The following is a 12,380-nucleotide window of genomic DNA, read 5'->3' on the forward strand; positions in this document are numbered from 1 at the left end:
CACCCCAAACAAGCCAAACAGCATCCCTGCACATGCTGGAGGTCAACCAGTGCTAAAGTAGGAGCAAAAAATATGTTTTGGAAACAATCTACACCACATGTCGGCCACATGGCAGATACCGACACGGTGAATGACAGCCCGAACAAGCCAAAAAGTACCTCCAGCATGTGCAGGGATGCACCAGTGCTAAAATAGGAGCAAAAAAACATGTTTTGGGAACAAACAACGACACATGTCGGCCACATGGCAGATACCGACACACTCTAAAATCACCCCAAACAAGCCAAAAAGCATCCCTGCACATGCTGGAGGTACACCAATGCAAAAGCATGACTCAAAAACATTTTATGAAAAAAAAAACCCGTGAAAAACTACCCCCAAACACAAAACTCCCAAAAAAAACATGCAGCAGTACAAGCAGGAGCTATATACACATACCTGCACACATATACATACCCCAAACACCCCAAAGCAACGCCACATGTACACCTTATGGCACCCCCCCACTACACAAACACATACATGCAACGCCAGACCACATGTGGTACTTACCTACAAATGTAGAAATCGCTCCAAAAACGACTCTCCTCCTGTCCGTCCTGGATTAAAGCCTGCTGGGTGTCCAAACGATACCACAGCAAACAACAACCAATTTGCTAGCTCTGCACCTCCACACACCTCTCTGCAGGTTCACAAAATGGCTGCTGAGCACGCAGCAAACAAGCCCTATAAAGGGCTCCAAACGGCGGGAAGTCGAATCCAGGACGCCCACTACTCGACGATTGGTCCGTTATTCGACAAGGGGAGTGTCGAATGCGTTTTGTATTGAATATGTCGAATTCATGGTCCCGGGTGGAGGGTTTCGGCTGTCGAAGTACAGTCAGAATTGCATATACCCCAAAGTCTTTGAGGTCGGAGTTGGAAACACACTCAGGAATGCCTTGGATATTAATACTGTTCCGACACGATCAGTCCTACTGGTCACTAGTTTTCCATCTCAGCGCTGCTACCTCCGATTGGAGGTCCTCGTAATGCGTTATCAGTTCATTGTGGGATTTCACCACTTCCTCTAATTTATTGTCGAGGTGGTCTGTGTGGAGATGTGTCCTGTGTCCCAGGGCACATCACCACAACAGTGTGCAGGGGATCTGTGTCCCCTGCAGAGCGTGAGGGTGGACAGCGCTGGGGCAGCTTGTCTGTCCCCAGCGCTGGGTGTGCGGCGGCGGCGGGTGTCCGGTGCAGGGATCGGACGTTTCCCTGCACCGGGCTGTCGGCGGCGGCGGGTAGCGGCGCGGCGGCACTTTAAACTTGGCGCCGTTCTGGCCGCCAATCAGAAGTGCCGCCCGCGGCTTTTGAAATCCGGCGACGTCCGCGAGCCAATCGCGGCTCGCGGGGCGCCGGCCAATCAGAAGCGGGCGGGAGCCGAAGAGGTCGGGCGCGCGGAGGAGCGCGAAAGAAGACGCCGGGCGGGAGCCGAAGACGGAGGGCGCGCGGAAGAGCTCGGGTGGCCACGGAAGAGGTTAGAAGACTCCAGGCTCGGTGAAGGAGATGTCCAGGGGCGGCTGGACGCGGCGAAGCCACGGCGGCGCCGCTGGCCAGGACGGGCCAGCGGCAGAAGAGGCCATCCCGGATTGAGAAGCGCTGCAGTGGTGGGAAGCAGCCTTCTCCACCAAGGTAGGCCCAAGGTAGGCCCTTGTAAGGTGCCCCCTCCCGTTCCTCCCTAGACCACCGGGTGTTCGGGCATTAGGCCCGTGGGCACGGACGGGCAATAGGCCCGAGCGCAGATAGGAGTTTGGGGGTCATTATTTGGTTCGGTGGTTTGGGCATTAGGCCCAAGCCATCCTCTCCCAGCGCAGTAGGCGGGCACTAGGCCCGGGGGCACATCAGGCAATAGGCCTGTGGGGCATTAGAGGGCATTAGGCCCTAGTGTATTTTGGCTAATTAGGGTAACATAAGGTGACCCTGGGCACCATGCCCAGGTCACCCAACGAGGGACGAGTTAGGCGGGCACTAGGCCCGTGGGTAAGGTCAGGCCTCGGGTCCGTGCGCAAATAGGGGGCGCTAGGCCCAATAAATAAGCGGTTCCCCCACAGTGAATAGAGGTGGCACTGGGCACTAGGCCCAATTCACCCCAAGGTGTTTAGGCAGGCAGGCCCGCTCGGCCTGAGCCCCTGAGAAGAGAGTACGGGAGGTGGGTGAGCTGTGCGGCCCCCACTACCGGGTGTTCTGAGTCGGATACCTAAAGGGATAGCACCGTGGTAGTTGCTTGCACTGTGTATCGTGATGTATGTTGTTACCGTGCGGGGCAAAGTGTGGGCTTGTTAAGTGTGTTTAGTTTTGTTGCACCACACCCACAGAGCTAGTTTGAGGGCTCTGCCGTTGTAGTTAGTATAGGGGTGTGACACTAGGTTAGAGTTAGGCCCTGCACGGCTGTTTGCTTGTTTGTTTGCCTCCTTACAGGGACCTGTAAGAGAAGAAGACGTTCGCAGTGCGGAACTGACAGTGAGTAGCGTCTGTGTACGTTTGTCCCTTGTCTGTCCCCGAGCGCCGGAATAGGGAATGCTCACGGACGTGAGAATCCCCTTCATCACACTACGCGCGAGAGTGCGAGTGTGTGAAATCTGGGTGGCTGAGGCTTTGTGCCAGTGATGACCTTTCACCCAACTGGTGAAGGTCGCCGTCACCCCTGGGGTATCCCCTTTTCCGGTGGAGAAGGGTTGATACCCCCCCTTAAGGTAGACTATTTTCTCCTCAGCTCGTTCGTCTGTCAGCTCCGAGAGGGAATCGCCGTATCCGGATCCGACTGAAGATTGCCAGGTCCGTTGAAGGTTCCGGTACCTGAAGGTGAGAGAGAGCGGCGCCTGGTGAGTACCGAAACTACACCTGCACGGCAGCAGGCACCACCAAACGCACCGCCGCACCTCTTACATTTGTGCGATGAAACACAGTGTCGACTGATTGCTGGCACGTCTGTAGGGCCGCCGTGAAATCAGGAGAGATATTCACCTTAAATGAGGCAAGTAATTACTTTATAGAGCCCAATGTTAGCGGAGCAACATCGCCAAGGTCAGGTTTCTTTGATGTAGCCAAGGATGATGGATCTATAGCAGCATCAGATCCTTGCAAAGATTTAAGGCGTGTATCCGGCATTGTCAAACCCTTCGAGGCCTGAGAAGAAGGGGAGAGTTTGAAGAAATTCACTGGATGAACTACCGTAGCTGGGTCTTTTGGGCGTTTAGGCAGCATCACCGTAGGAAACCGGAGGTCTAAAACAACTACAGAAGAATTATGTATAAAGAAAGCACCGCTGCCATTTCTGTCTGAAGAACACAAATCACAGCATATAGGAGTGATGGAGGGTGTTGCACAATATTAATGCACATACATCATTCTGTGGCACCTGCGGGCACGTTCCACCCCTGGGCTGCCACCAATGGCTTTGGAAGCAGAGTAGCGGTCAGGCACCAGGAGGCTGGATGAGATGAGCGGGAGGAGACACCGCACTAGCGCAGGTCACACTATACCGATCAGCTCAGGTTCCAGAAAGGGGGCAGAAAGAACCCGGGATAATGTGGTCAGTGTGTCACAGACACCTACTATTGAAAGTGGCAAGAGATCTTCTTCACTGCTGGGTGTACAATCCCTTAGTCGGCACATCTGAGGGCTGGTAGGATACAGCTCTGGCCTCCGAGGGGAGAGACCACTGTGTGGTTTACGGTGAACGGAGAGTGCAGTGGCTCCAAATAATATATATATATATATATATATATATATATCCCAAGATTGCCCCGTCACTCCTCCAAAGCAGCTGGCTGTGGTGCCCTTCCTTGTGGACCAGCCGGCCCACCAATGTAGAACAGAAGAAATCAGGTGGCACTCACAGACTTGTAGCTTGTAGTGAAAACAAACTTCACTCACAATAAATATCTTCACGGAGTGAAGTATGTTTTCACTACAAGCTACAAGTCTGTGAGTGCCACCTGATTTCTTCGGTTCTATATATATATATATATATATATATATATACACATATATATATATATATATATAAATAGGAGAGCAGCAGCTATGAGACACCACTCTCTATGCAGCCTCAGTTAGAGAAAAGGCAGAGGGAAGGGGGAAGCACCAGGAGAACAGTGTCTCCCCTCCTGTACTCAACACCCACCGGCCAGATACTCTGTCCCTGTAATATGTGCTGCCAGATCAAAGGAAATCTATTGCTGCCATGCAATATACACAATTTCCCCTTCTTCAGCGGCAGCCTGCAGTGGAATGAGCAAATTTCCTTCTCCTGGGAGACCTAAGATGCCACCACTATACTGCACAAGGACTTCCTGGCACACGCAGCTCCACCGATCACTGCAGGTGCCGCTCCGGCTTCCTTCACCTTGCTGCCACAGGCCGGGAACAGCGCTGACACGCCAGCCTCTAGTGATCCCCACCGCTAGTCACCCAGTATGCCACGGGGCCTCCAGGTAATCGCAACGGGTGCGCACCACACTCCAGGTCCCGACTCCAGATAAACAGGTAGGCCGCAACCCGCGGAAGTGATTATATCACTCCCCAGCTCCGCTGCACAGTCCTGCCATTACCCAGGGGTTATGGTGGGAATAAAGAGCCAGGCCTGGCCCCGAAACAGTAGGGGTAGGGACAGTTTTTAGCAGGATAAGGGATAGTGTTTAGCAGGAGCCCCTGGGGACAGGATAGGGACAGTGTTTAGCAGAAGCCCCTGGAAAACACAACTGTCCCCTTCAGATAGCAAGCCACGCCTTTCCCCCAACAATTTTTTTCTTAGGACACATTAAATGCAAACAGTTACAAGAAAATGCAAACACTTTATTTTGGTATTCCGATGAATCACATATTAATTATAATCTGAATAACAGTCAAAACTTCATTAACAACAATAACGTGTGTATGAATGCATGTACACACACACACACACATATATATATACATATAAATATACATATACACATATATATATATATACATATACACATATATATATATATACACATATAAATATACAGTACATATATATATATATATATATATATATATATAGGTTGCAAGTGATTGTGAGCATGTGCTCAGGCCACTCCCCCACTGGACAGCCTGTTAACATTTTCTCCTTTTATATACCAAGCATTTCCATCACATTGTATATAGGAACATCATCGTACAAACCAAGCAGTTAAACTGAAAGAATATAAGTAATACTTTCATTCTATAGTATATTATATTGACTAATGTATGGAGGTATTGCTCGTTAAAAGGACTGTGTTGGTCCCTTTGGGTTTCTTGCTCTACCAGAATATAGTTATTATGTGCTATATATAGGAGTACATGAACTGAATTTATTTCATGTGGATTCAGTTTTGTACAAACATTATATATGAAATATTTTATTGAATGATTCAAGTATTGGATGAAAGCTCTGCAAGTCTGCTACTTTCTTCTATATACAAGGGGGGTATAGGTCTCATGAATAGCCTACACTTATGCACTGTTGTCAGGTGTGCGCTATTTGTAGCAGCTGCTATTGATGGCCTTATATGAATACACACATTAACAATAAAATTAAAAACCATGTTTAAAATAAGTTTCGCAATAATAAAACATGTAAACAGTGTAAGAAATACAGAAATTGTGGAATGTTTCTCACAAATTTTCTAACAACCAAATGCACATGAAGCTGAAGCATTCCACATGGGGTAACAGAGCTACTCTACCCTTTGCAGTGCTGTGCAGACATAATAGGCCTGAGCCTGAATGGTCTGCAGCATCGATCCCGCACCTAAAGACCTGTCTCAGTATTCACAAAATCAGCCGCGGCATTAGCATACAGACGGCCGTGTCTGTGTGCAAATCAGAAACAGCCCCAGCACCTCATGTTATCTGTATATTTTGCTGCAGTAGACCCATCGCAATACTTCAGGGGCCAGAGTTACTAAACGTAGGCTTTTCACCGCAAGCTGTGATAGGTAGATTTAAATCAATAATAGAAATGCGTACTAAACCAGGCTTTAAATCCACTGGTCAAAAGTCTCTGATCAGTGGAAACTGAAATCTTGGTGACCTGCTAGCTGTGCCTTAAGAGTCAATTAAGGAAAGTCAGAATTGTTTTCACTGATTGGCAATTCTGGTTGGCTAATAAGTATCAGTATAATGCTATAATCTAATCTAATATATAATATAATGCTATGATTCAAGCAACAGGGAAAGCAGTAGAGTAATAGACACTGATAATAAGCTCACATGGGCAAATGGTCATATCTAATTAGATATGGAGTAAAGTATCTGAAAGGTGAAAGATTCCCTGCCCTGACTGGCCAATTACTTGTCAGAAATAATGTGTTCTGTCACATTTTGCTCTATTTCACCTTGTACACTTACTGCATAGAAAGGAGTAGTTAACTACAACTGGGCTAGAATACTATGGGGGACATTTACTAAGCAGTGATAAGTGCGGAGAAGTGAGCCAGTGGAGAAGTGCCCATGGCAACCAATCAGCACTGAAGTAACATCTATAATTTGCATACTATAAAATGATACAAAGCTGCTGATTGGTTGATGGGGCAACTTCTCCACTGGCTCACTTATCCGCTCTTATCACTGCTTAGTAAATGTCCCCCTATATTACCCATTATAAAGAGGTGATAAAAGCAATATTGCAATATCACATATCAGCTATCACATATACCCCTCCCGCCCAATAAATGTATAAAATACAGTAATAAAACAGATAAATTATACTTTGACTAGTATTTGTGTTATATTTATCTGGAAAAATACATAGCAGCTTGGTAACAATCTTTTCAGTCTCACCCAACAGCATCTGTTTCAACCTAAGAGGTGTTTGCCAAGTTATTATAGACGGCAGCCTACATTCAGATGCACAAGTACAGCTAGGGAACTTGCAGAATAGATCACATCTCTCCACAATGATGTGAGCTAAATCTGTGGTTCTGAAACAGTGTTCTGTAACTAAGCTTCCATGGAGCCCATAGGCGGAAAATGAAATGAACAAAGGGTATACTGTACATTAAATATAAGGTTAGTATCTGTAGAGATCAAATACAGGTATAAAACTGATATAAATTGTTATGGTATGTTATTGGATCTATATGGCTTTACACTATGCCATTATATAAATCTCAAAACACTTTTCAAACTGTTTGTGAGTCCTGAATTCCCAGAAAATATGCAGAATCGTGAAAAGTAAACTACAGGGCATTACACTCACTCTGTACCGCTCCATGGTATACCAAAATGTAAATTCTTTGTTTTAGTGTTAAAATCGCCTATACTAAGAAATTATGACACTGGTGCTTATTACATTCACTTAAAAGTGTGGATAGCTTGTTTGTGAATAAATGGCATGTCATTAGTTTATTGACAGTCAATATGTCAACAGTGACTAGGGGTCTATTTACTAAGCCTTGGATGGAGATAAAGTGGATGGAGATAAAGTACCAGCCAATTGACGCCTAACTGCCATGTCACAGGCTGTGTTTGAAAAATGACAGCTGACTGGCTGGTACTTTATCTCCATCTAAGGCTTAGTAAATAGACCCGTATGTCATTGTAGGAATGCTGATGCTATAACAGCAACATGGTTAACTTGCTACTTAGAAAATTTTTACCCTATCAGAATTATAACTACAGTATAAACAAGCTGCTTTACAAGTTGTAATACAATAAAATGCCCTAAGTATAATGAAACATGTCGACACTGTGATGCCAGCATTTCGGGATTGACATAGTCATTGTCAACATAGTGACTGTCAATAAAACGTATCGATCCCAAGTAGTTCACAATCTAACGTTAATTTAACTCCATTAGAATTATCTTTTTTTCTATCTAGGTCTGAAAGTCAGCTGAAAAATAAAAATATTTGCATATAAAATAACACAATAAGTTATTCATGTAGTAAAAATAATCACAGCTCTAAAACATGAACATGTGACATACATGATAGCCGTCTTGGCAGAAAACAGCAGTGCACATTCAGGATCTGATTATTTAACAAGAGACGGTGTGTCAGTTTTCTGTATTCTCACTTTTCCGCCATAAGAAGTTTTCATTCTCCGCCCAAAGTGAATTATCCCAATTGTCCTTCTTAGTTACTGAAGGCAAAATGGAACTCTCACAAACTTTTTCGATCACAGACAAGTCAGTGAGTCTATTGATACTTTCATCATTTTCATCAGTGAGAATATCCCAGAAGTCTTTAGGATGGTGATTTGCTTTGGTTGTTGCCAGGCCACACTGAGAAGTCATTGGCAGGGCAGCAGACTGACGGGCCATCCTATTCGAAAAAAGATCATCAAGTATAGATGTATCACCCAGCAATTCCGTAACAAAGTTTGCCTCTTTTTTCTTGGTCAGATTTTCTTGTTTTGGTAACCGATCCTGTGCGGCATGGATGCTTATCTCAGGAGACGTTCTTGTATGTGGCTCTGCCTCTTTGGAATCCCTGTCTGGAAGGTGTTCCGGCTCATTTCTATGGCTGTTCTTTTTCTTAATCCTTGTATATGTAATACAGTTGTCTTCAATAACATTAAATTCCAAAGTTTTTGTACAGTTATTACTAGAATTACCATATGAATCCACAGAAGCTGCTTCTTTAGCTAAGCGACTTGGACAATCCATAATACATTTTTTTCTCCTTTTTTCCATTTTGTCTATGTAGTTCTTAGCTTTAGGCCCATTTTCTATCTTCTTTCTGTCAGGTAACTGAACTTGCACTGGGTACAGGTCTTCCACCTCAGAATACTGACTGGTATAAAATTCTCTCAGCATAGTCTGTCGCACATGAGATTTGACGTTGACAAGATGATGAGCAAGCTGTTCTGCAGAAGCCATTTTGAAATATGCCACCATTTTGTCAAAATGCCTCCTATAACATCAAGAAAATAAAAATTAAAAAAGTAGGTAATAAAAAGCAAAAGATAAAAAAGCCACATTAACAATAGCCAAGATTCCCTTTGGTTTACATAAAGTATATCAATATATATACAGTACTATATATATATATATATATATATATATATATCACAGGGGCTCTGCATTCGCTATATTAACTAACAATAATAAACAGTGGAGTTTATTTTCATAAACAATTTACAGATTTTTCAAAGGACAATTCAAGTAATAGTAACAAATTGCACTTAAGATAGTCAATGGATTACATACATATAAATATACGAGGGATATGAAGGGCGCATCAAAAAACCTGGAGTAGACTATGACAAATACATAAGGCACTTCAAAGTATATGGAGAAAGACATCTCCAGTGTAAGTAATAATCAGAGGAGTATCCAAATATCAGAAAGTAATAAGAATGTATGTAGACATCAAGAAAAAAAAAAATACAATAAGTGAAAAAGAGAACAATAAAAAATGTAAGGATAAGGAGGAGTAAAAACTATATACTCCCTTCTCAACATCTGGGAATGCCGAATGACGCTCATAGTAAACAAGCTGTAATAACCCAGACTGAACTTCATGTAAGAAAGGAGGAGATTTGGAGATCCAGTGTGACAAACAGTGGCGTTTTAGTTCATGTATTGATCAATGCAATAAAGCCTGCAGCCCCCAGCAAGGGACCCCACTTTACTGCAGGTCTTACCCTATTGTTCAAGATAAACAATGTGGTCACAAACCGTGTTGCACCCCAAATATAGGAATTGGTGAGTGTCGTGGAATAGTGCTTTTGTAACGACAGTGTTTTAACAGGTGAGACTGGTGCAGAGTTGAATGCTCACTCATTTGCGTTGTGTTCCTGGTGTGAAATCGCACTGTACATGTGCCATAAATGTGCACTGATAAGCATAGGCAATGCAGAGTTATACTGTATGCATTTTGAATGCCATCTACATCCCAGAGGCGGTATATGGCTTCACAAGAACATCTCATCACTGGGGTGTGATAAGATGTTCTTATGTAGCCATATGCATGCTTATGATCAAGACTAATAGTAAAGCAGGCACATACAGTATGCCACTGAGGTAAATGTGGGCACACCTGAAATTTCTTATGGCTCTACATACTGTATGAGCGATTACACTCATTTGCCAGTTCATGTTTCTTTTGAGCGATGTACACCCCAATTTACCACAAACTCTGCAAAGGCACCCTTGTTTTAAATAATATCAATTTTGAAATGATATTACAATAGTAGCATTAGTGGCAACTCTCTGCAAAAAAGTGGACTCTGTAGTTTGGAGCATTTTATATCATTGAATAAATTGTTGTAGAATACTGCATATTTATTTTACTCAAAAAACAGTTATGAATGTGAATTTTAGATAAACATGTAAGAGTAGGAAAGCGGTTAGGTCTTTTCAGAGACACTAGAAGTTCTGACTGGCATTGTCTGCTTTTTATTATTTATCTTGCATATCCAAGGGCCATTGCTCTCTGCTCATTCTCCTTGATCTCTCTGCTGCTCTGGCACTGTGGACCACCCTCTCCTCCTGTAAAGCCTTCACTCCCTCGGTCTACCTGACACTGCCCTTTCCTGGCTGTCCTCCTGCCTTTCTGACTGTTCTTTCTCTGTCTCCTCTTATGACTCCACTTCCACTAACAGTAGGTACCCCCCAAGGTTCTGCTCATGGACCTCTTCTATTCTTCTGTAACACATCCTCTTTAGGTGAGCTCATCAGCTCATTTGGCCTCCAATATCATCTCTATACTGATGACACTCACGGAGGTCAGATCAACTTTTCTTACATTCCAAAGTGACATTATAATTTTTATTAGCAGTCAATTCTATTATATAGCTATGGAATACATTGAGAGTAAATGCCCATTCTATCTTTACAAATATGTCTTTATTCCTTTTATTATTATCAGGTTATTGATCATGAGGAAGACCTTTGCATCTAACAAAATTTTGTCAGATGCCCTCTCTTTAGTCTTGCAATTACAGCTACCATTAAGAAGCTGTAACTGCTATGCTGCCAATTGTGTGAGGACTTTTGAGTAGGTAAGGGTACAGTTATGTATAAACGTCTGCTACAGTTTAAGGTGAGGTCATTTTGTTTGTTCTATATTTTTTTTTAAAGGTTGGATATCCTTGCAATGAAGTGTTTTAGTTTTTGTGTATGGTTCCAACTTTAATAGTGAATTAATCCTCAAACTTATTTGCTTTCTTGTCACAGGTGACCGCATTCTAGAAACTAGAATGATAAATGTCATGTAATATTAAATATGAGGTGATGATTTATAAACGTATGCCATATTTTGAAGTTTTGCAATGCTTTGATCCTAACTAACCTTCTTTTTGCACTAGGGAAAATAGGAATTTAATTACCTACCAGTAAATCCTTTTCTAATAGTCCGTAGAGGATACTGGGGTCCATTTAGTACCATGGGGTATAAACAGGTCCACTAGGAGCCATGGGCACTTTGAGAATTTGATAGTGTGGGCTGGCTCCTCCCTCTATGCCCCTCCTACCAGACTAAGTCTAGGAAACTGCCCGAGGAGACAAACATAATTTGAGAGAAGGATAGATAAGGATAGTGATGAGAGTCCAAACTAGCTCACACAACAAAAGGAAAGCCAAGCTAACCAAACTTGAAACAGGAACAGCAAAGGTGGAACCAACATTACTTAACCAAGTAACAGTGCAGGAAGAACGAAGCACTGGGCGGGCGCCCAGTATCCTCTACGGACTATGAGAAAAGTATTTACCGGTAGGTAATTAAATCCTATTTTCTCTTACGTCCCAGAGGATACTTTTAGTACCATGGGGATGTACCAAAGCTCCCAAACTGGGTGGGAGAGTGCTGAGGTTAACGCAGAACTGATTGACCATACTGAAGGTCCTCGGAGGCCAAAGTATCGAACTTGTAGAACTTAGCAGACGTGTTCGAACCTGACCAAGTAGCTGCCCGGCAGAGCTGTAAAGCCAAGACACCCCGGGCAGCCACCCAGGAAGAACCCACTGACCTAGTAGAGTGGGCCTGTACAGATTTTGGACATGGCACACTTGCCGTGGAATAAGCATTCTGGATAGTAAGTCTGATCCAGCTTGCAATTGTCTGCTTTGAAGCAGGACACCCAATCCTATTGGGATCATAAAGAACAAACAGCGAGTCTGTCTTTCAGTGATGAGCTGTTCTTTTCACATACACCTTCAAGGCCCTCACAACATCCAAAGACTTTGAAGTAGCAGAGGTGTTGGTGACAACCGGAACCACAATAGGTTGGTTGATGTGAAATGCGGACACCACTTTAGGAAGAAATTGCTGACGAGTTCTGAGTTCAGCTCTGTCCTCATGGAAAATTAAATAGGGACTTTTGTGAGACAAAGCCCACAGCTCCGATACACGGTGTGCTGAAGCCAAGGCCAACAGTGTGAC

General features: G+C 43.8%; 1 protein-coding gene across 2 annotated transcripts in view; it reads right to left on the reverse strand.

The window, feature by feature from the left end:
* Positions 1-4,818: 4,818 nt before the first annotated feature.
* Positions 4,819-12,380, reverse strand: part of ERCC6L2 (ERCC excision repair 6 like 2) — a 377,041-nt gene continuing 369,479 nt past the window's right edge. For both annotated transcript variants that reach the window (XM_063913746.1, XM_063913745.1), the window contains one exon: positions 4,819-8,909. In XM_063913746.1, coding sequence (XP_063769816.1) covers positions 8,051-8,909 — 859 coding nt within the window. In that variant the 3' untranslated portion in view covers positions 4,819-8,050. The remainder of the gene's footprint in view (positions 8,910-12,380) is intronic.

This window comes from Pseudophryne corroboree, chromosome 1 (genome assembly GCF_028390025.1).
Source record: "Pseudophryne corroboree isolate aPseCor3 chromosome 1, aPseCor3.hap2, whole genome shotgun sequence".
Taxonomy (NCBI): Eukaryota; Metazoa; Chordata; class Amphibia; order Anura; family Myobatrachidae; genus Pseudophryne; species Pseudophryne corroboree.